At 37.0% G+C, this 24898-nt stretch overlaps 1 protein-coding gene across 1 annotated transcript in view; it reads left to right on the top strand.

Annotated features, from left to right (window-relative positions):
- PLA2R1 (phospholipase A2 receptor 1) overlaps nucleotides 1–24898 on the top strand; it is a 40997-nt gene that overhangs the window by 4655 nt on the left and 11444 nt on the right. Inside the window, exons 3-21 of the mRNA XM_065840977.2 lie at nucleotides 1722–1889; nucleotides 2980–3153; nucleotides 4267–4380; nucleotides 5184–5327; nucleotides 6104–6292; nucleotides 7384–7541; nucleotides 8903–9010; nucleotides 13260–13372; nucleotides 15454–15623; nucleotides 16752–16954; nucleotides 17247–17392; nucleotides 17897–17981; nucleotides 18955–19087; nucleotides 19551–19586; nucleotides 20066–20223; nucleotides 21197–21261; nucleotides 21594–21697; nucleotides 23083–23225; nucleotides 24057–24174. Of these exons, the coding sequence (XP_065697049.1) occupies nucleotides 1722–1889; nucleotides 2980–3153; nucleotides 4267–4380; nucleotides 5184–5327; nucleotides 6104–6292; nucleotides 7384–7541; nucleotides 8903–9010; nucleotides 13260–13372; nucleotides 15454–15623; nucleotides 16752–16954; nucleotides 17247–17392; nucleotides 17897–17981; nucleotides 18955–19087; nucleotides 19551–19586; nucleotides 20066–20223; nucleotides 21197–21261; nucleotides 21594–21697; nucleotides 23083–23225; nucleotides 24057–24174 (2529 nt within the window). The remainder of the gene's footprint in view (nucleotides 1–1721; nucleotides 1890–2979; nucleotides 3154–4266; nucleotides 4381–5183; nucleotides 5328–6103; nucleotides 6293–7383; nucleotides 7542–8902; nucleotides 9011–13259; nucleotides 13373–15453; nucleotides 15624–16751; nucleotides 16955–17246; nucleotides 17393–17896; nucleotides 17982–18954; nucleotides 19088–19550; nucleotides 19587–20065; nucleotides 20224–21196; nucleotides 21262–21593; nucleotides 21698–23082; nucleotides 23226–24056; nucleotides 24175–24898) is intronic.

Here is a 24898-nt window from a genome sequence, read left to right as displayed (position 1 = left end):
AGTCTGCAGACCTGAACAGTTTTCCAGATATAAGGAATAAGATGAACCCATTTACCATGAACAGCTACGGACAAACTGTACCTTGACTCCATCCTCAGCCTCTTGACCTAATGTTTGCACAGCGTGTCTCAGGCTGAAGCTGTTGATTCTCCTCATTTGAACTGAGTGTTTGGGTTCCAGATCTCTGGTCTCAGTGGTTTCCTCTGTAGGTGCAGCTGGGCTTGGCTTCTGCTCTCACCAGAGTCCTTCCTTTGGGAACTGTGGTAACTGCGCAAGCGCTACAACATCCAACTGCTTCTTTAAAACCTAGTGGAGTTTATACTTAAGACCAGGGAGAAAATACTTGAACCCACAAAAAGTCTTGCCCATTTACTGTGTAAACATAGCAAGATGAAAGCAGACCTGGTAGTCCTAGTACTGGAACATCTAGGAGAAGAGGATCAGCCTTAGGCAGGCACTTCTAGCCTAGTTTCAGGACAAAGTCATTAATTGTGTTGGCAAAAGCTCTATCACCTCCAGTTTTTATTTTCCTCCTTCTACTTTAGCATATGCACAGGCAGATACAAGCCAGTCTGTTAGTCCCCCAGGTTGGAGAGGATCTGTACCTTCAAAGAAAAAGTGTATTTAACTATGATGAGAGGACTATACCTGTTGAGGTTGGTTTCTTGCCAGGACTGAGGTACTCCCTTGCACCTCCGTAGCTAACAGCACGGCAGCAGGCAGGCAGAGAAGTAAACCTGATTTTTTTAATTTTTTTTTTTTTTTACCCATGTTCTTTGTATCATCTGTTCATATCAGAAGGCTTTAAAGAAGATTTACAGTGTGTAAACTGCTTTTTTATATGTGCGCAGCCAGCCATTAACTCTGTAAACCTCCAGGAACCTGGTAATACATACTGATTTCTGAAGTTGAAGGACTTTGATCTTTAGGTTATCAACATGGGATCTTTGACAAACAATTTCATTCTGATTGTGATTCTTTGACCTTTTGTAGAAACTCTGAGGTTAAGGAGACATTCACTGAGGTAAAGCTTTTACAGCTTTCAGTTACACTGAATTTTCTCAATATTTTGGTACTCAGAAGTACAAGAGGAAAATATTTTAAATCATAAGGCATTATTGATTGTGATAACAGATGTATGTAGCATCAATTCTGTAGCTAAGTTATTATTCCCCATGGTATAAACACTTATTTTTAAAAGTTTATTTAGTGCTCCTTTGTCTTTCACATTTCCTTTCCCATAGAGGGGCAGAGAGAATGGAAAAAGCATTAGAAAACCATTTTATAAAGAGTTGGAGGAGCAGGGGATATCATGCTAAATTGCTCGTCTTTCAGAGACTAACATAGAAAAAATAAGCTTTGTTTGCATCTAAGTGTGTACTGATTCTTCTAACAATTGTTTTAGGTAGTTGTTCTGAAATATAAGTGCAGATTTTATATTATAATTGTTCAGGGTTTTTTTTTTAATTGTGGTAAGTTATGAGAACGTGCCTTGTTTTATGGTGACAAATTTCAGAAATTATTATTCCCAAATACTGTTCACTGCAACTATGCTGCACATACTTATACTAATGCTGTTATCAATTACAAATTAAAATTAGAAAATAACTTTAGACATTTTGATTTTATTATTGTTGTTAGAAACAGGAATAATGAAGTACAAAGGCAAAGAAATGTCTGTGGTCTGCATTCTTTTCATCTCTGTGTTTTGTTTATTCCAGAAACATACACCTTGCTGGGAAATTCTTTTGGTTTCCCGTGCATTTTTCCATTTAAATATAACAAAAAGTGGTATTATGAGTGTACCAGAGACGGAAAGGAATTTGACTGGTGTGCCACAACAAGTCACTATGAACAAGATGAAAAATGGGGGTTTTGCCCAAAGGCTGGTAAGATGTTGCTTGTCTTTTCTCTCCTTCCACCCCTAAGAGTGTCTTTGCTCTTTATTGGTAATTCTAGGACGCACTCTGGTTTGGATGACTTCCCTTCTGTTAGAAGAGAATGTCTCTTTCAAAAACTCACAAGAAGAGTTGAGCAAATTTTATCATAATTTACTATGTTTGGCCTTTGGAGACCCATGTCCTCATCCCAAAAGCAAAACTACAGGATGTGAGCAAAAGGATGTCGTTCTGTGCAGCCCACTGACCCTCCCTGCAGCTAAACCTCTCATTCCTCTGTCCAGGAGCTCCTCTGAAGCACGTAAAGGGTTGCTCTTTCAAAGTCACATTCTGCTTTTGACTGCATTACGTCTTGCATATTCCCTTCTGTGCACTACTTGGAGACTCATGACTTGGGCCTAAAACACTTAGAAGCAAGAGCTTTAAAAACACTTGCTATCTGAAAGATTTCTGATGTGTAAGCTTCACGAATATTGTAGCTTTATGGATAAATAAGAAAAATTGTACATTTTATCAGCAGAAGTGGTTTGGAAAAGCCCTCCATGCTCAAGCTACGTTTTGAATCTCTGTTTCAAAGCCTCTTAAAAACAGCTGTAAACGTGTCTTTGTAATGGGGATTTCTGGGTAACCAGTATAATAGATTTTTCAGCCTTGCTTCTACTTTGCAATTACAGTAAGTTTATTCTCTTGAGTACAAGATAGAAGGAGATCCAGGTGACTGTTCCTCCACAAGCTGGGTGTGGTGTTCATAACCTAAATATTTTAACATTCAGTTTTAGGAAAAAATGATCAGCTGGTATAAATTAAAATGTAGCTCTGTTGGCTTAATGAGAGCTGTGAAAATCACCACCAGCTGCAGATAAGCTCCCCAGTATTTTATCAACCATATGAAATAGGGAGCAACATTTTATTCCATTAGTGCCCTGTTTCCATGTGTTATTTAACAAAGGAACGTTAAAGGATTTCATAATCGTGCTTCCATTGGGATGCTGCTGTCATTAATTAACTTATTTATTAAAGGTGTTACATTTTGGATTAGTTTGTAGTCTTGGGCTGTTGGTGATAAATCTGTTTTGAGCAGAGAGCGGCTGTGACGTTTTTTGGAAGAAGAATCCTGACACGCACCTTTGCTACCAGTTTAACCTGGCGTCTGTGCTGACCTGGCGTGAGGCACGGGCCGCCTGTCAGCTGCAAGGAGGAGACCTGCTGAGCATCACTGACCCCGAAGAGCAGAACTACATAAGTAGCTTAAGCAGTGAGTAGCCATTTTTCGGTGGGCCTTGTAGGAAACCCATAATTAGATTTCCACTTTACCTGTGAAAAAGGGGTGAGCTTTGGAGCTTAATGTTCCGTGTGATGTCTCTCCTGTTGCTGCTTGTGAGGTTTCATTGCAGAACAAACCTCGGTAGAGCTGTTTGAAAAAGCAAGGGTGAAGGTAAGTTACAACCTTAATAAACCGAGTGTAAAAATGACAGTATGTGTTATGTGAGGGTGTAATTGTCTTAATTCTCGCTTCCCACAGCGAATCCTGTTCATTCTTGCAACTGTGCTTATGGGCCATGATTGTTTGCTCTGGAGAATTATACAAATATTTACTTTCTCTGCAGTATAGCCTGGTGTCCCTTTCTCCTGTTAAGTTTTTTTTGCAAACTGGACTTCACTGAATGTGAATGATGAGAACAATTTGGGAGGCTCAAAGTAAATGTCCTGCATGGGAAAAAATGCCAACTCTGTTTTCATAAGTGGATGGTATTCCTCCTTTGATAAGCTTTTTGCTTTCCCCCATGCAGCAAGAGTCTCAGACAAATTTTGCAGAGCCTTCACACAGCATGGCTTTCGTGGGTATTTTAATGTTTACGGGGAGGACCAAGTGGAGGAATGGGTGGTAGATGGGCTGCCTCAGGGTTCTTTCCCGTTGCTTCCCATTATTGCTGATTTTTCAATTGCAGGATATAAGCTAGCAGGAAGTTTTTAAAATTATTTCATTAGCTTTTTGATATGCCTGCAGGCTCTAAAGGGAGTGGAAGTTGTTTGGTTTATAGAAAGCTGAAGCAGGCTGGCATTTATGTAGCTGCTTGTCCTAGATTTAACTTCTAAGGTCAGCAACAGCTTCTGCAGGAAGGGTTTGCAGGATGAGTAGCTTTTGAAGGGTGCAGACTTTTGAGTTCATTCCTTTTCATCTCTATGTTGATTAACAAAGTAATAGACTTTTTCTAAGGATAGAGAAAAACAGCCTGAGCTTTTTGGAGACTGATTTGAAGTTTTGTTATATTCCTGTTGTAACAAGACAGGACAGCAGATCTATACCTGTAGATATTTTAAAACATGGGGAAAGCGTGAAGTATTACTTTATTTTTTTCTGTTTCAGGGAAGTTAAACATCATGGACTTGATGCTGTGGACAGGCCTGAATCGTCTGGAGGAAGATGCTGGCTGGCAGTGGTCAGATGGAGCACCACTAGTGTTTGTGAACTGGAGAGCAAGTACTTGATGTTTCTCTTGGATATGTTATAGCACTGTAATTATATGCTCTCTGTAACTGCAGCTTGATACAAGAGTGCTGTTCCAACAGCTATGATTGAAAAGTGAATCAAGTGAACCAGCATACCTCTTGGTGCTTTTGTTCTTGTTTTTTGTTTTGTGTTCTTTTTTTAAGAAATATTTATTCATACTGATGAAATAAAAGCCCCTTCTAGGGAATGTAGCATCAATGGAGATAGGTCTGTTCAAACCATTAGTGATCTAGCTCTTTCATCATTTACTTTGAAAAGTGTTTTTAAGATTCCAATTGCATATTTAAAACCTGATTTGCTACATTTTCAAGTTCTGTCCACCAGCTGATATAGCACAGACACTAAGACACTAGAGCTTATTTCAGCCTCTCATCTGATAGCGGCAGCCAAGGAGGGATTGCCACACCTATATAAATCATGCTCATTTGTTTGTAGTATTGGTGTAATATTACTCCTGAATATGAGAAACTTCTTTACTTTGAGGATGCCAGAGCACTGGAACAGGCTGCCCAGTCTCCATCTCTGGAGACATTCAAAACCCACCTGGACACATTGCTGTGCAATCTGCTCTGGTGAACTTGCTTTAGCTGGTGGGTTGGACTAGATGATCTCCAGAGGTCCATTCCAGCCCCAACCATGCTGTGATTCTGTGAAGTTTGAGTGCAGGGATGTTTATACATTAATTCAATAAGATGTAAAGAGTCTTACAACACCACTTTGTAAGTAAGAACTGAATTTTTGTAATTTTGTGCTTCTCAAAAATGTGTTTGCAGATGTCTCTGATAACAGTTTTAGAGAAAATCATTGTGCAGTGATTAATTCAAAATTGAAGTACGGCTGGCAAAGTTATGTATGTGAATCTGGATTGCCTTTTGTATGCAAAAAATATTTAAATAAGACAGAGTATGAAACATTAGGTAAGTATCTCATTGTTACTGTGTCCTATTTGTGGGTGTGTTGGGAGGACAAGAGGAAGCCACATGAAGTCAGCAGAACAGTCTCTTAGCTGAACTAAATGTTCCCTAGTGTAAGTTGAATACAGCTTACCTTCACTGAAGTAGTAACACTTCTGTTTAAATGCAATCCTGGAAAACATGTTGAACGGATAATGTTTTTTATTTTTTAAATGTTTATATAACGAGTATAGGATATGTAATACATAGAATGCATCAAACTCCCATTCTGTGGGAAACTTAAACACAGAGCTGAGTTTATTAGACCATTAGGACTCAATCTTAAAGGTCTTTTCCAACCAAAACGATTATATGAATCTATGAATTTTTGTTTTGATAAGAACACATTATATAGGTTCAGCATCTTACTGACAACTTAATTTTCCCTGCTTGTTTCAGATAATGAGGTAATGCACCTGGAAAAGTTTTAGCTGGTTTTGAATCAGGTTCAGAGTTAATAACAGAGATATAACATGTTTTAAACTAAATAACAGATCAATTATTGTGTTTGCACTAGTCCAGCAACCCATATGGTTGAATCATAAGATAAAGTGGAAGAAATTTCAGTTTGCTTGGTAGGTGATGTTCCATAGAGCTTGTGTTTTGGCCTCCTTAAGTACTCTTGGATGACTATTTTCAGCGTTTGAAGATTAAAAAGATAGCTCTGAATGCATTATAAATATAGCATAACCTTGGCAATTTGATCTAATATACGCAAACTTTGTATGCTTAATTAAAAGATACATGGAGGTATTATGCCACTCGTTGTGATGATGGCTGGTACTCACACAATCGCAACTGCTACAGGCTTCATACAAAGAAGAAGAGCTGGAACGAGGCTTTTATCTCATGCCAAAGTGACAAGAGCGGGCTCATTAGTATATCCTCCATGGCAGATGCAGAGCTGCTCCTTAACTTACTTGAAAGTGGTGAGTTTTGGGAGTTAAAGTGTGCGGTGTTTGTTGAAGATTTTCACGATGCTCTTTTGTGCAGCCATTTAACGTTGCTAGCCACTTACGGACTGTGTTACATGGTACACCCACATGATGTTTACCAAAAAAACAAGCATGATGCGTGCTCCTTCTAGGAGTCTTAAAAATGTATAGCATCACCTTCTCCAATCATCATACTTAAATAAATGAATCAACAAAGTAAACTTAGTGAGGCCACAGTAAACACACTAGCTTTTGTCCTTTCCTGTTCTTGGCTGATTCCTTGCAAACTGTTGCAAAATATTCAGTGATCATCCTTATGCAAGAATTGTGCTTAGAAGCAGCAACAATTCAGAGTATCTTTTGCTTTCAAGCTGGCCATGTTCACCCTGCAAAGCTGCTGCTGGTCTGTTGGCAGGGTCCCCTTGATGGCAGCAGACTGTGTCAAAGGAGTTCTGTTAGTCCATGTCCGAAGTGGGAGCATAATTACACAAGGAACATAATGAACAAAAGCTATCAGGTGCAACAATGCCAAGGCTTTTGTTATCATAACAGCAGCAATGAAAAGTGAATGTTTTGTGCCTCCAGCTGGCATCAGTATGCTGGCAGAGCTGCACAGTTTGGCCATGGGTTTAAACTTCCAAGAGCTGTGTGACATATTTAATCAACTCTGTTGCATCAGCTGTGGTTGTAGAACAGTGCGTTACACTTGATTTACTGGACATCTCCCGTTATCATCTCTCCTGCCACCCATCCTGCCATGGAAGATTATAAAAAGAAATCTTTCCTTCCATGGCAGGTTTTCTGCCCTGTGCACTTCAAAAAAGTGTGTATGCTCCTGATTTGTATTTTTCAGCATTTCAAAGTGGGTTATCATGTATGTTCATCTATTTTTGAAACAATCAAGTCTTCAAGGGCAATAGAACATTATCTCATCAGTGAGGTTTTATGCAGCTATTTTTTTTCCCAAAAGAAGGTAATTCTTATGAAAGTCAGATGAGTGATTTTTAATAGTGGTGTCAATGTTACGGGAACAACAGGCATTATTTCTTCACCATTAAAATCTGACCTCCCTTATTCTTTTACAGAAAATGTAACTGAAACATGGATTGGATTATACAGTAATAACACCCCAGTTGTTTTTGAGTGGTCAGACGGCACTCCAGTAAAATTCTCTAACTGGCACAGACAAGAACCTAACACCTATCAAAGAACAGGACAACTCTGTGTTTCAGCTCAAGGACCTGTAAGTTTCCTTTTATTTTGGAAAGAATTTGACACTTATTTTGGCTTATAATAATTTATTTTCTCCGTGTGCGTACTTTTTAAAACCATGACCCGTAGACTCTGTCTTTTGATTCCTACTATATTCATGTTATGATAAATGCAACGTGGCCTTTAGAAACCAATATATTTTGCAGTGCTGGTGTACAGAAAATTAATCATAGATTTTGAGCTTATGGTCAATAAAAAATGTTACATAGGTAAAGCTTGCTAAATAGAGAACAAATACGAGTAGGTATTTTGATAAAGACAAAGTAATTAAAAATCCAGGTAGTGTGTATTATAATTTATGATGCATCAGTCCCTGTCTTGAAAGCTTCAAATTAATGTTTTGAAAAACTGTAAGTGGCACCTATTTTATCTTGCTGTCAATATTTATAAATTTTATGTAGTATCTCTCAAAACCAGATAGTAGTCTGTATCTACTTAAAATTGTAGAAGTTGACTGCAGTAAGACTGACTCCAAATCAGTCAGGTGTTGTAAAACTGCAAGTACTGTTCAAGTAACGCAATGTCCTGTCAAATCACAACTCATGGCATTGTCAATTTTTTAATAATTTGGACATAAATTTGCTTTACTTTTACAATTAACAATACTTAAATTCATTAATACATTACTTACATAAGTGGCACAATATTTTTTTTTTAGAGTCTATTTTGTTGAAGTGTGAAAACTGTATCAAAAAGAGTTTCTGTTGTCTCTACAGTAGTGGGTCCAGGTTGCAATCTTTAACTCATGGGAAATCCAAGACAATTACAGTGACCTGGAAAAGTGGAAGTGGAAAGCAGGACTTCAGTAACATTTTTAGGATTTAGTTACACAAAACCATATTTTACTCAGTTTGCAGGTGTAAACAAACAAATGAAAATGTAAAATACAGAGTAAAAGGAGGTTCAAGACATAATTCTTCAAGCATTATTTTTGGTCCATGTCCAGTATGTCTAGATGTCTGAAAATTATATAATACAAAATTTGTAATATCTTCACTAAAGACTGTTCAAATATGAAGATTAATCTTACAGAGAACTATAATAGATAGGAAGAAAGTTCCTATCTATTCTGAAAAATGTTCTGGCATGGCCATAGTGTTAATTAATTAAAATGCATTGCATCCTTAGAAGTGATTCAAAGAGACAAACTCTTTTGTATGATTGATTTGAAAAGTCCTACTGACAGTGTTGGTAGAAATAAATGATCCATCTATGGATAAATAAACAGAGTGAGAAAAATTACTTGATTTTACTGGGAAGTTAAAATACATGTGTATATAGATATGCATGAGAGTATGAATCGGTATGGAGAATACTTTTTTTTTCCCTTAGGAGGGACATTGGAAAGTTAAAAAATGCGAAGACAGATCTTTCTACGTTTGCAAAAAGGCAGGGGAATTTAATCATGTGTCTCCTGAGCTGGAATCAAGTTGTCCAGAGGTAAGGGGTTTTGTGGTTTTTGTTTGGTTTAGAGCCTTACTAGTAAGATAGAATTACATAGGAAACCTCAAAATACAGCTACAGAACACATGTATGTAAATAGAGAAATAAGTTTCGTTTTATATTAATGATTTGCATGTTTTGCTAGGAAAAATCTCATTGTTTGCCTTAAAAGTATGTAAACTAAATTTTAATGTAAGATTAAAAGCTTTCCCAAGGTACCTTTCATGGCTCATTGTTTTGTCAGCAGTTGTGACCCAAGTTCCTATTTCTTTCTAGATCAGAAGTGAAAACCCTTTTGTCCGCCATCTGTGCAAATAATGGCTGTTATATGATGCCTCATCCCACACATGGTTTTCATACACTGAAATGGAATGTTAGGGCAGAAAACAATCAGTTTCATTGACACAGAGTGAACTCTTCAACTACGTTAGCATTCCTTTTGCTTTCAAACACAAATGGGAAGGATCCCAGCTATCTAAATAGGACATTGCAGCAGATTTTAGGCTCTGCATTCTGGTAGTAAAGGTAATGTGTTCAAGTATGATTTTATTTGCCATTTGTTCCTTTCCATAGTGTGAAAAGGACAAACTTGTAGGCTTTGTGTTAAAATTTTAGTCATAACTCTGGAGCAGTTTTGTGAACATTTTATCATCAAACATCTCACTTCTCTAGTTTGCTTTATCTTTTAGCTTACAATTATCTTTTAGTCTTACAATTTCTTGTCCTTTTACTTGAAAAGTCAAGAAACGCAACCAATTCAGTTGAATTATAAGAAGGTTGGAGCTGAACTGTTTGGGCTCAGATAGTCTTTCCCCAGATGTACAATGGTCAGGTCCAGCATTCTGGTCATACCATTATGGAGGCAGTTTCTGCTTGGCTCCAGGTTAGCATTTCCAAAAGTTTAGGGTAACTTCATTTTATGTGAACCAATGTATTTCATCACTCAAGAATTCTGTGTGTTATTAGTGTAAGAAAGGTTTGTCACGGTCCTGACCAAGTGAAAAATGTGCAGAGCATCAAGACTTCAGTTGTAGTCAGGAGCTTGACAGCACTTCAGCTCTGGGTACCTCACAGGACTCAGACTCAAGAGATCGAGTCACTGGTCATAGGTACCTTGGTCTGCTCTGGCAAACTTGCCACTCAGTATAATTTTCTGCTCATTGACGTTTTAAACCCTGTGAAAACATATACTAAACCTGTTATAGTCCCTTGGTTTTGATAGATCCTTTTCTTTCAAATGTGGCAGAAGTTACATTCATTTAATCAAAAGAAGTCAGTTTTATGCTAACTCAAAGCTATGCTTGATTTCAGACATTTTGTCTTGACAACTCACTTTCTTTTAACTTTCAATATATATGTTGTTGCTAGTTATTGGCCTAATTTTCCAGGGCTAAGTCTTTATTTCACCAGATTTACCGTTTTTTCCCAATTTTTCTATTGCTGACCTACCTTACATGTACAGAATACGTATTGGCGTTTCTCACATTTGATCTTTTGCTTTGTTAACCTCATACTGCCATTCATATTGGATTGCTAGTAGATTCTCAGGGAGCTTTGGCCTCCAGCACGGTTGTTTTCTTTTCTAAAGCTTTATAGATTTATGTGTTATTACCGAGCTTTCATCTCATGTTGATTTTTTATGACTTGCACATCAGATGAACGAGCCTTTAATGTTTTCTGTGGTTCTGCTGATTGGAGCTTTTTGCAATATGTCCGTATCAAGTTACTGCATAAACCTGAGCTTTTTTTCCTACACTTCTGTCATCCTAAGACATAAAAAGTGATAAACACTTTCTTCCTTTAGCAGGTAAACTATTCTTTTTTCCTAGTCAGCAGGCTATTACTGAGAATAAATATTTTATTGCAAAGGTCAGATTCTCTGGACAGTTTTCCCTAACACTGAAATAACAGTTCTAAAGATTTTCTTTCAACCAGCTTTTGAAATGGGTTGTAGAGCTGTCAGCCACTTGATAATTGAGTTGGAGGTTTCTGTGTGCAGAACTGACTGTGTTTGTGCTGGTGACTTTCTTCGATCCTCTACACGTTTATAGTGCATCAAAAGATAACAGTATAGTACTAAATCAAGCATTTATTTTTATAGCTGTTGTAACAGGAGAGAATTTCACTTTTAAGAAGAGAATACCTATTAAGGCCACAAAACCTCATAAAGAGCAGAAGGACAGCTGCTCAAAATAAGGCTCCATTCGGCTTTGTGTTCTGCTTCCCACAGGTAGCTGCAAATGATGTTTGGGGAAGAGCAGGACAGGGCAAGCACAGATAAAGCTTCCCCCAGTTTTCCCTTGACCCCCAACTATTCAGGGGATTTCCTGAGCCTTTTAAGATTTGTGTATCTAACAGCCTGCATTGGGTTTCCCCTCCAAGTTCTTGATGATTTCCTCCAGTCTTTAGACATCCAGAAATCTTGAAGAGGGAAGATTATGCAGTGCCATTTGGTCCAGATAAAAATTTTTGAGAGACTAGGATGATTGTGTTTGCCTCATTGAAACCAGTGCATTTATCATTCAAGAATTCCAGTTGAAGGAAACCAGACATTTGCTGTTTCTTACCTGTGTCCCCATAGAGGGTTTTTCAGTTAGTACTGAGCCCTCTTCCAGTCCCTACTCCCTGAGTTTAGGTGCACATTGGAGCAAAAGCGGAATTACTGTGTCCCCATGGGGCTGCCGAGAACCTGTGGGGTCCTGGGTGCTGCAGAGCCCTTGGCACCTGCCAACACACCTTTCCCATGGGGAAGCCCCAGCTTATTGGTATGGAGACAAGGAAGAGCCTCAACCCTCGCCTTATTTCTGTTTGCAAAGCCAGTGTCTGAGTAGGGCATCTGTGTTGTTCTCAGGTGAAACCACAGTAATTGGTGCTACAGCTTGTCTTGCTTTCATGCCATACGAAAGGCTGTCCCCAGCCATCTTGCAAGCACTGGAGGGGGCTGTTAGCAAAAGGCAGCAGAGCTGTCAGTACCCTGCCAGCAAACACACTCCCAACTAGAAGCTGACATCTGGCTCCCCAGATTCAGCAGGGCTGAAAGATGTGCGAAATATTTGATTGCTGTCCTGAATAGGGCAGCAGCATCTTCTTGTACATTTTATTGTACCTGAGGACAGATAGCAGAAAAAGAAAAGAGCTTATCCGGTTCTCCTTTTCTGCTTCTGTTGCTAATGTCACCATCAAGCAGGGTTTGGTGATGCCCAGTGGGCTGCTGTACCTGCTCCCGGCTGTGCTGCTTTGTGAGCTCCCCTGCAAGCAGCTCCTCCTGCATGGGAGAGGCAAAGTGAGATCAGCCAGTTCTCCTGCCTGTGTGTGGCTTCAAGTTTAGACAGAGGTGGTTTATTATCTCTTCATTCTCTTGATCGTTTAAGACACTCAAGGAGAAATCCCAGGCAGGTACTCTGTATGAACTCACACAGGCAGAACTCATACCAGTCCTCGTAACATCTTCTGGGCACTGAGAGATGAAGAATAATAAAGTAAAAGATTGATAGTAAGAATTGAGGGAGGCTGACCAGTGACTCAGTTTTCTGACTCACCTGATAAACTATGAAAATGTGACATTTTAATTCTGCATTATTAGAGTAGGATGATTGTTAATTCAATTTTTTTTTTTAAGTTCTATTTGAAAATATGGAAGGGACCTGAGAAAAGGTAGATAACCAGAGTGAATTCCTATATGAAAGGCTAATAATTGCTGGAATAAATATATTTGTTTACAGTTGAAGACAAAGGGCAGCTCTAATCCTTTTTTATAACAATTTAACTGAATCTGGCATGGCAGTGTTGACTCTGCACTTCAGGTATTAGATATCAGCAATGAGTTACCACAGATGGAAACCAACAAGTGCTACTACACGCTTCATGCAAAGAGATGGGCTTGGCATACCTCCCTAGAACACAGTAAAACAATATTCGAAGTATTAAAAAAATTGAAAGAAAAATAGTATGTGAGGAGAGTACTTTAAGTGCTGTCCACATTTTTGTCATACTCATTAAAGGTGTTATCATGTGTGTATATGTTAAGCCAGGTTTTGCATAGTTTAAGGATGCAGAATTTAAACGTTTGTTAAATTTACCCATATTTTCTATGACCTTGAAGGGTAACTACTCTTGAACCATGGTAGAAAAGAAATGCACTATAGGGACATCAGTGGTGATCAAACAGAAAGTACCAAAGGGGACTGAGTTTTTAACAACTATATAATAATTAATAATCTATAAAATAATGTTCATTTCTTTTAAGGGATGGGAAAGACATGGTGGATATTGTTACAAAATCGACAGTACCCCTCGAAGTTTTGAACAAGCTTCCAGTGGTTATTTCTGCCCATCTGCACTTGTATCAGTAACAAACAGGTAGTTAATCCTATTAGACAGCGTGAAGATACCTCTAACAAGAGCTATTCTAACTTTATAAAGCATTGCATGGCAAAAGATATTACCCTTATGAAATAATATTTGTGTGAGAAGTGAGCATAATTACTAACATTGGCTAAAATAAAAGGTAAACTTTGCTTTATTTTTTTAATTGAAAATAAATTTAATAAAAAGTAATTGTCAGGCTAATAAACACGGTAATGTGTGCACATGTGAGCATGCAGGAATCTAAACAAAACGCTTTCTACCGAGGTATGCAACGTATTTAAGAAACTTTATTAGCGTACTTGGAAACTACTGAAAATGAAAATACATTTAATTTTTATGATCAGAATCTATCAATTTTTAAACCAAATCAATTAATGTTTTCTAAAGTTTCTATTTATGTATTTTACATGAGTTCTCAGCAAATAAGGTGAGAGAGTAAATGTCTGAAAGCATTTGAGGTCTGTCTTCCCTTGCTTAGTTCCTATTTACCAGTATTCCAGCTTCAGCAAAGGCTTTCTCCTCTGCAGATGTCCAGATGCTTGGGTTTTCTGTGTTCTCTTTGTCATTTACCCTATGTATTTGATTTCCATTAAAGTTTATGACATACTGATAGATATATTACATACATACATTAACCTCCACATATTTATCATATTAAAAAAAAAAAAAAGAGGAGGAAATCTCCCCTCCTTTTAGGATGGGGGAAGTACTGTAACCACCAGCGATCGGATGAATGATAGCTAGAACTTTTAGGAAAACACAGGCTGCCCCACATAAGGATTTACATATATGGGAATTTGCCCTGCCAGGGGGTTCAGGACAGTGCACAGCACACACAGCGCTGTGCTGCAGTGCGGCAGCAATCCCTATGGGGAGGATAAAGGACAAATTCGTGCAGCTGAGCGTGTGCAGCTCAAAAGTCACAGGGAGCTGATGACACGCTGCATATCACTGGAAGCAAGTCATCTGTCTTTGTCTGCTTATTTCTTTTCATTTGATTTTTTTACTGGTTTTAACCATCACTGTTTATTACATTAGTTCCCTGTTCCAATGTTGGAGTGGCCAAAAAAGCTCATTGTTAGTTTAGTGGGTTTTTATTTTATTTTTTAATTATTGCAGAGGTTTGTTGTTCTGGTATGAAAAATGCAAAAACTCTTCATTGTTTTGATCCTAAAATATTAATTTAAAAGTAGGTTGTAGGGGACGGAGGGTTGATATACAAAGAGAACATGCAGAGGAAGTGAAAATTAAAGTTCTCATTTGCTCCCAGTGTTACAGATACATTCGGTTTTTTACATTAATGTCATTCTTATGGTATTTAGCCATTCTTTTCACAATATGTGAAACTAAGAAGTTGTGGAAGTCTCTATCAAACTGGGAATCTAGTTTGCTGCATATATTTTCATAGGAAGCTGAGCAAATGTGCTCATAAAGTGTAATACTTTTTGCTGTACCAATTTTATCTGAATAAATTACATTTAAGTGACAAATGGGTTACTATATGCAACAATTATTACTTGCAAAAAGGTGTAAATCTCTCACATAACTTTAATGAGAAAATTAAAGAAGTAAAAAGTTATTCCTTTTGTAGTCAGATCAGCTGGTGCTTTGAGCCCTTCAGCTCTGGTTTCTCAGTGCTGTTTGATGTGTCTGGCTCTAATAGGGTACTTCTGTACAGAGCTTTTTCTTTTCTTGCTTCTGTAGCTTTTTCAGACCCTGCTAATTTTTCTCTTTCATACAAGGAGAGTCTTATTCTTAGCTCTGCATCATTAGTATATTCTGTCTTTGCATCTTCTAGTATAAGCATTGAGCTTGTAAAATCTTAATATACTGTTTTTCCTATGTGCTCAGATGCTGAGGCGGGGGGTGAGGGGGGAAGGGAAAAATTACAGTTTATACTACAGACTTGTGCCTGAAGTTCCCCACAGTATTCTATGAAGAAAATTAAGTACCTCTTATGTATTTTTCTCTGCTCACACAATTTAAGTCATTTCATGAGAGCTATTCACTGAAGTACCAGTTGACCTACTTTATTCTAATAAGTTTTTTTTTTTCTTGATTATTTTATTAAGGTTTGAACAAGCTTTTATCAACAGCATGATCCATAGCATGGTAAAATCTGAGAGAACTTATTTTTGGATAGGATTACAAGACCTTAACAACACAGGAGAATACTTTTGGCTAAGTGCAGCAGGGAAGAATCGCTCTGTGAGCTACACAAACTGGAACAAGTACCAGCCACGTGAGTAACATGCTGATAAAAAAAGAAATGGCTCAGAGGGGGGCAATGCGCTCTCGTCCCCTGCCACCAGTGGTTGCAGAGTCCCTGTCCTTCCCTCCCTGCCTGGTCAAGAGACCAGAGGGATAAATGTACATTTTCTGTTGATGATGTAACTTCCTACGGTAGAGTTAGATCAGTTGGATGTTTTGGAAAAGCCAGAAGTTCCTGCCCCACTTCCTACCCAGGTGCCTTTACTGCAGGTTCCCTTCTTGTGGCAGGATACTGGATGTGGCTCTTCACACCTCCTGGTACAGTGCAGGGAAAATTAACATTTTCTCCATCATCTATTGGGGAAACAAAGTAATATAAAAACTTGAGAGTTAAGAGATGATCTTCCTTTCAGCAGCAGTCACTAGGAAAAGACTGGATCAGGAAAAAAAAAAAAGTACTTTCTTTTTCTGGAGATGTTTTTCCTACATTTCTTTACGATCTTTTCAAGGAGGCCATCAGGGCTTCTTGAGACTCGCAGCAAAGATCACATAGAAGTCAGGAATTTTATTCAGTAACAGTCACAGCTTGTAATTTTGCGTTTTATATGAAACAAGAGGGGTGAATATGTCTTAGATATGTTTCTGGCAATAAAAACGCTGCGTGGAAGTTTTTTCTTCTTCCCCTTTAGTTTGTTGATACTTGGTTTGCTTGTTTGATGTTGTTTGTTTTATAATTATCCAAATAAAAACATTCCAAGAAAACAAGAAAATGGAGTAGATACTCATCCTTTGAAACAGAAACCTCTTAGCAATACCTGAGAATAGACACAGAAAAAGAGATGCTCCATTTCAGTAATTACTTCTGTGTTTTGGACTCTTTACGTTTATTGCTTTACTACTGCAGTTTGCAAAAGTAGTATTTTAAAATGCATTTAATCTCCTGCATTTTGTGAGAGGAATCCTTCGTCATGGTTCATTGTACAAGCTCAAGTCAGCCAAGACAAGCCTGTATACTGGTTGCAGACCAGAGAATTTGCTGCTTTTTTAAGTTCATTGAGGTTTCATCCACAACCTGATGCAAATAAGACAGTCACTTCACCAAATATTCACAAAATTCAAATGTTTTATTCTCATACTCAACACTTATTCCTGTGTCTAGGTCATTCTGGAGGATGTGTGGCTATGCGGGGGCAGCACCCTGTTGGTTACTGGGAGGTGAAAAGCTGTAAGAACTTCAAAGCAATGTCACTGTGCAAGCAAAAAATCAGTTCTTATGAAGAACCTGAACTTACTTTTCAAAAACATTTGAGTTCTTGCTCTTTTGGATGGGAGTCAGAAGCTAATTTGCTCAACTGCTACAAGGTACATGACAAACTTGCTTTGACTTTTTTGGGTTTCATCAGCTTAGGGATACACGGTTTGTAAAATATTTTTTTAAACCATTATTTCTTTCACACAACAAACAAAAATTGTTACCATACTTCACTGCATTTAAAAGTGAGTGGAAGTCTGAAGACTTAAATCAGAACTATACTTGGAATATGTATGGCTTTATTGTAGGAAAAACTGCAACTAATATTTTATTTTTGTGGGTTTTTGAAAAAACTGCTCTCCAAAATCAACTACATTTATGGCAGTGTTTATTTTATTACAGATATTTCACAATGAAAAAGTTCTGATGAGAAGAACATGGGATGAAGCAGAAGCGTTATGCCAGGATTTTGGAGCACATCTTGCTAGTTTTAGCCATATCTATGAAGAGACTTTTTTGAACAATTTATTATATACAATTTTTGATAGGTAACTATCTTTTTTTTAACACCAAGAAGATTTATCTTATTCATACTCATATGTAACAATAATCTACAACTTAGGTTCTTCCATCCTCATTACTAGTGGCTGAACAATTCTCTATTCTTGACTAGCATGAGCTTAGAACTGGGTGAAAAGCATATTAGCAACATTACAATGTGATTCTTTTTGAAGATGATCTTTGTAGTAGATGTTGAGCAACTGTTAATGTCAGGATTATATTCTTGGGAGTTAACAGTTCCCATTCAAATGAAGGTTCGACAATTTTAATCTTATTTTAAATGTTTTCATCTTTAAAAATATAATTTAACATTTTAGTAGGAAAACCAAAGTTTACTTCAAGGATACTAAAAGGTTAATAAATGTATTACAGAGTGATATATTGAATTCAATGAGAAAGTAAATGGGTATTTGCATGATTTAAAAAGTAACTTCTGAAATAGCTAAGAAAAAAGTGTATGAAAAACGTTATTTTCTTCGTTTCTATCATAGGACAGAAGAAAGACAATTCTGGATTGGATTTAATAAAAAAAACCCGCTTTCTGGAGGGACATGGCAGTGGTCTGACAGAACACCTGTAAATATCTATATGCTATATATTTCAGTAACCTTTCAAGTCATATCTGAGCATAAGTTCACAAAAATAAGCCTTTTGAGCAAACCTAGCCCAGGAAACTGTTTGATTTTCATGCCCACATACTGCACTTGAAGTAATTGTTATAATAGGATTAATAGTACACTACTGTTAAAATAGCAGCTTGTGCAAAAAGTTGCAACTGCAAAATGAGGTAGAATTATAAAGGTGTGCAGATGTGTGCTTTCTGGCTAAGCATGCTGTGTTTAGCTTAGGACCACGCATATGTAAAGTGAACACGTACATACATGTACACACAAATGTGTGTGTGTATGTGTATATATATACATACACACATTGGAAAGCCTCAAAGCTGTGCTTGCATATGTTATTTGTTCTATGACTGTTAGGATGGTGCCTGTATTCAGAGCTAAGTTCTTTTTTTAATACCACTTTTGATTTTTCATCCTTTGAAGATGCTGGTGCTGTGTGCCACACTAATGGTTACTACCTGGGATTTAAACATTGAACAACTGAAGAGAGGTCTGTTTTTAAACTGCAATTGGTTTTCAGCCTTAAAGAGCAGTGCCAGCTCTGCCATTGTTATTTAAGTAATTTCAGAATGTCAGTGCAAAGTTCAGTCATGCAACATGTCGAACCAAAGCGAAGTATTTAAGTTGTGGGTAACCTCTGCTAATCATGTAAAAAAATTGTTAGGTTTCATAGCTATTCAATTATTTTTACAAAAAAAGGAGTCTGATATAAGATGGGAAAACTGAACAGGACACTGTGAGAACATGATTATGGACCTTAGTTTTTTTTTATTTTACCACCGTAATTTAGGTGGTCCTCTAGTTGTTACTTATGATGTTCTTAACATACACACATCTCCAAATCATTCCTTTTTCTCCATAATGAGATTTTGACTGCTTCATCTTGTATTATTGGTGAAAGATAATGAATGCGCTATTTTCAGGTTGTATCTTCATTTCTGGAGAGCAAATATGTTGAAGATGACTCAAGACACTGTGGTGTATTCAAAGTAAACAGAACAGTCTTTCCAGCACACTGCAATGAAAAACGTGAATGGATATGCAAAATACCAAAAGGTGAAATTCTAATTAACATATCTTGTATGTTATACCCATTACTTGTAATTCAGGAGAGAAAAGGAAATAAAATATCTGAGAACCTGCTTTTTAGCCCCATCTGGAGTTCTCTTTGTTGGTCTTATGTATGAAATCATGGCAAAGCTGTATGTAGCCATAAGGGTTTGTTGGCCAGTTAACAGGTCTAATATGTGAAGTCAGTTTAAAAATAGATAGCAATGATTAGCACTTAGCTAGCAGTAGTTAATCAAAGCTCTTGTTTATAAAGGTTGCTAAAAAATGCTTAGTAGTTGTGGTAATTGTTTTTAGTCCATGTTTAACTCCTTTTTTTTTTTTTTCCCTGAATGAGAATAGCAATATTCGTGATTTTGACTGAATTTTCACCATACAGAGAAAGCAACTTCAATGAAATCACTTTCCATTCTTAATCAACAATGTTTTAATTTATTTATGTATTTTGCAGGTGTTAAACCAAAGAATCCAAGTTGGTACATATCTGGTATGAAAACATTTTCTTCTTTCACATCTTGAAATGCTGTAATCTGGAAATATAATTTAAGCCATTGGTTAAAAAGAAAGAACTAAAATGTTTGGAGTTAAAAATTTACATTAAGGAACTCTGTAGCAACATGTTGCTACAGATCAAAATCTGTCACTCTTCTGTTCAGGAACACTGAATACATCAGGTACAACTTCGGGTGGGTAAAGGAATGTTGCCAGTAATACACACAGGGAGTTTGCTAACCTTTCCATCACATTAAAACTGCCTTTTTGCAAAGGCTAAACAACTGTCTTAACGTTACTGGAATATCACAGGATAGAATATACATTTAAAAAATTAATCTTAGTGTATTTTTTCGTCATATGGTCCTGCTGTTAGCTGTGGTATATTTGCTCCCTGATGTGTGGCTGAAAGCAGGACACGTGAAATGAGTTTTTACCCCTACACAAGCACTGACTCTTTTGTTCGTTTTCTAGAACTGCCATGGTCCTATTATCAAGGAGCAGAATATCTCTTCCATGTCAGTCCTACGGACTGGGAAACCTATGAGTTTGTCTGTAGCTGGCTTCACAGTGGAATGGCATCAATAAATTCTTCTGGTGAACAAGCCTTTATTCAAAATAAAATTAAGAAGGTAACAAAAATGACACATTTTTCACTATTTCTTTAAAAACCATTATGTGTAGGCTGAGTGCTGTGATTAGAAAACATCACATAGCATTGTTGAGTGACTTCTTCAACAGAATTGTCTATTTTCCTAATATGATATTGCTATATAGCTGTAAGCTGGTGCAATGCTAACTATAGCTCCGAGAACAGCACAGCTGCCACAACTCAGGCTGCACTTCAGTTCTTTCTGGAAAAAAATAAATGCTTCTCAGAGACATGGTGGCTTTTCCAGTGTCCTGTACATTCAGAACATTTTTTTTTCCTTTGTTGGCTCTTTCCCAAAGACCCCAAAACTGTAATTATTGAGTGGCGAGCCTTCAAAGTGAGGCCCATTCATAATTTAAGGCAGAATCAAGTCAGCACAGCAATAATCAGTGGCTGTTTGAATAACATTATTTTTCTGTGACTTATCCATAATACTTCATCCTTTAGGACTGGAAGTCTAGAACCTTTCATGAGAACAACAATCAGTCTGGAAAGCATCTCTAGGAATCTCTTGTATGAGCTATGTGAAGTCAGTAAATGTTTGTAGAAAACATTTTGGAAACATTAAGAACCAGCAGTATATTAATGCCAAAAGGAAATATTTGCTGTTGACTATTTTTAGTGGTTGGGGAAAAACAAATTCTGGACTAAGACTACAGTCCTTTTCAAGCCACATAGGCTGTAAATTCTTAAAATGGTAAATTCCTAGTTTACAGAAGATACATCAGCATCCTTTGGAAACTGAGGGCTAAATCATGCTCTACTTATGTGAATAACCTTGCTGAAGTGACATAAATTAACACAGGCAGAATTTAGCACCTGTTCTTCCCATTGGAACCCAATGGAGATGCTATTCATCTGAACACAAACAGAGCCTGATTTTAGGGGTTTGTTAATGCTTAATAAGAGGGCAACAACAGTTAAACATATGGCAAAACACTTTTTTTTTATAGCTATCGGATAGCGATGTTCACTGGTGGATTGGACTGCATGCAGAAAACCTCAGTGATGAATTTCGGTAAGAATACCTACACTTCAGCTGCTCTGAGTTGTACTTGGCACAGTTACAAGCTGCTGTTCAGTCTGATGGGCTAAAACGGTTTCATGACTGAGTGGGATATTCAAAAAAGAAACTAAGTTCTCATGTAAATATCATTCTGAAAATATTACCCTTATTTTACCTCCATGTTACAGTATTTCCAATAACATGAATATCAACCTTGTTGTTGTTTGTCTTTTTCTAAAACTTGGTCAATAAAAGGGTGCTTTCTACGAACACTTTGAATGGAGGTGGTATTTCTAAGTAATGATGGGAAAAAGTACAACTACACTCTTAAAATTTCTGTGCAGCTGGAGAGATGAATCACCAGTAACATACCAGAACTGGAATGAAGGGAGAGAGAGACATCTGCAGAAACCAGGGAGAAGATGTGGCTTCATTTCATCACAAACAGGTTTATTTTATGTTTCCTTTTGTTGCAGGAGTTATGACTGGATTCCATTGTTGGCCAAATGGGTTATATTTTTTTTTTTTTAGTTTCTTTCAAGAATTGCAATCCATATTACATGGTCCTGTATTACATAGTCCTGCTACATGGATATGATTTGCATTAACTGCTTTTATGGTTAAGAAAATAATATTAAAATATCATGAATATGCTCAGAGACTAGGTTATTGAATTTAAGAGTATATTAATAGTTTCAGTACTCTAATGTCAAAATATCAAGATTCCAGTGATACTGAATCTTTAGTTTTACTTGTTACATGGCCCAGCAAAAACATTAATACATTGCTGGTTTTCAGAGTCAGTTTTCTTATAACCAAATGAGTCAGATGGATGAGCAATATTTTTTCTTACATTAATGAACTATTTTAATTTCTACATTAATGAACTATCAGCACACAACTTTAAATACTCAGGTTTCTAACTCATTTTTGATTCTATAGCCAATCTGCTGACAGATTTTTCAGAACCATGGTTTTGTCGCTAACCTTTACATCATTATATAGCTATATAGTTTGCTAGAGAATTAAAAAATGTACAGTGCCACTGGTTTCAGTGATTTCTATCATCCCAGTCTCTGTTTTCTGAAGATCTGCAAGTCATATGATAAATTATACATGTCAGGCTCTGTGGAAAGGAAAATATTCAGCTTTGTATTTGTGAGGACTGCCAAAAAACAAAATCCAGTTGTACTCTTGTAATCCCAGCCGCAAGTGCCCAAACTGAAAAAACGTAAAACCTTCTTTTTTTCCCCACACATCATCTTGGGCTTTTGATTCATGACTTCTGAATGCTTTTGAATGCGTTACTATAGTTAGTATCACATAAAAGGAAGGGCCGCCCACCCTTCCCCATCAGCTGGCCGGCAGATGAAAGCTGGTCAACAACTCGAGTGCACTGTGTTCCACTGAAAAATGTATTTTCAGGTCAGAGTGTATTCAGCAGGTCAGTGTTTTCTGTCAGCACCTGGATCTTGCCAACAATTTTCAATGTAAGGAAGTCAAACTATTTTATCTGGAAGGCATCATTTCTATACCTTTCCTTTTTTCTACATAACTAGTATTTTTTAAAATACATGATGATATAGGCATATGTTATATGACTCAGTGTAGAGGAATTCATTTAACTTAATAAAATCAAACTGGAATAAAAGTATGAGTCTCATGCATGATAAAATCCATTGTAATGCGATATATCCACATGTATTTGATGCAGAGTCTTGTTTTACTCAACCACTAAAGGATACCCTGTTTAATGATATCTAAGCTCGTGAAGAAAAAAAACCCTTTCCAGTTCTCAAAGAGTATTGAACTTTGATTTTTCTTTTTACACAGGCCGCTGGGGTGACGAAAACTGTACCGTCTCTCTTCCCTGTATTTGTAAGCGTAATTTTGCAGTGAAAATAGAGAAGGAGATTCCAAAAGACCAAAACCAGCACGGAACATGTCCCAAAGGCTGGTTGCAATTTGGATTCAAAGTAACACATTCTTTTTTACTGTTTGATAATTCAAAATGCATTCCATACTTGTGACAGAAATTTGATTTTTTTAAGGAGTATTCAATATTTGAAGATTTTCTTCTTTTTTTGAAAGCAGGGCCCTTAGGTTTATAACTACTCACAGTGATGCAAAGGTTTATACCTATTAAGTAGCTTTGCACACAGGAGTTGTCTTAAGAAGGTGTCAAAATTTTTACTTTACTTGAAGGAAACAAATACTCATAAATGCAAAAGTTATCCAAGTGTATTTGTACTTTTGCTGTAAAAAGCCTGCTCCACCCTCTCTTTTCCAATTATGACAATTCCAAGAGTCTTTCATGGTCTCAAAACAGATCTCTGATCCCTTGTTGTACTAAATGGTCCCAAACTGCTGCGTTCTCTGAAAGATGCTGTTTCAGATAGGGTTTGTCAAAGGTAATTATAAATCAAAGTCTATTTGCAATTGAAGGTTGCAAGACAATTATTTCATCAGGCTTCTCTTAAATACATATGTTCCATAACAGCAACATGCACTGAGGTAGTTGGTTTTATCGCAGTGCTAAACTGCAGTGACTACAAGGATAAATTTAACCCAGATTGTGTTTGCCTTTAAACAACTGATTTGAATCCAAGCCTGATCGCAGCTGAAAACTGAGACCAAGTGTGTTGGAAAGGTCCATTGCAAGACAGAAACTAATGAAACATGTAGTTTTCAATAACAGCATGTGACATGTTTTAGTGATCGCTCCTAGTGATGGACAAATAGCTTTTAAACTGGAGAAAAAAAAAAAAAAACACAACACTTTTTTTTTCCTTGTGTTTTTGAAACAGTGCTTTTTGATACAAATTCCAAAGGCTCCAGAGCATCTGAGAAGCTGGTACTCCGCACAAGAGTTGTGCAACAGCTATGATGGGTCTCTTGCTTCCCCTGGAGATGAACTGGAACAAGGTGGAGTACTGAAAATATTGTTAAATACATCAAATTTCATCTTAGTAAAGTTTCATCTTGGATACAGGTTTAGGAAAAAAGATTGCTCAGATCTTACTTATGGTCTCACTTCTTTAAACAAATTAGTGTTTCTCTTTCCCTGTTTCCCAAAACATAAAAATTCAAATATCCATTGAGCTATATGGCAGTTATGTTTTGAGGAGTCACTATAATTTCTTTTGTGCTTATTACCATGCATTAGAACTTAAATAAAATGGAATACCCATTTAAAAATTTGTTGTGTAAAATTTTTGTCTTATGAATGCAATGTCACACTGTTGTAAAAGTAATCTTGGTTTTGTCCTTTCATAGTACTTAAAATATCATCTACAGAGAGCACATAAGCATAGCACTAGGCTTGAACTGTCAGAGAAATAAATGCCAGCGCATTAAAAAAATTTTTATAATCCCCATTCATAAAAAACTGTGGTTGAATTTCATAGATTTGTAAAACTGCTCATTTGGAGGTGGGAGGAATTTCACTGGCTATTTTTAATTGAGAAATCTTATTTTCAACTAAAACCGAGAAAAGCTTTTTCATTGGGACAGTACCCTGAGCTAATACTGAAGTTACTCAAGCTGCTGTGAACATTTCTGGAAGACTTATTAGTTAATGGACGAGATTCTAAGCCATCTGAAGTTAATTTAACTGAATTTACAGTTAGACGACACTGAAACGCTGCTC

The sequence above is a fragment of the Patagioenas fasciata genome, chromosome 7, assembly GCF_037038585.1.
Source record: "Patagioenas fasciata isolate bPatFas1 chromosome 7, bPatFas1.hap1, whole genome shotgun sequence".
Classification (NCBI taxonomy): domain Eukaryota; kingdom Metazoa; phylum Chordata; class Aves; order Columbiformes; family Columbidae; genus Patagioenas; species Patagioenas fasciata.
Note: the sequence above shows the minus strand (reverse complement) of the source record. Positions and strands in the feature narration are given on the sequence as shown.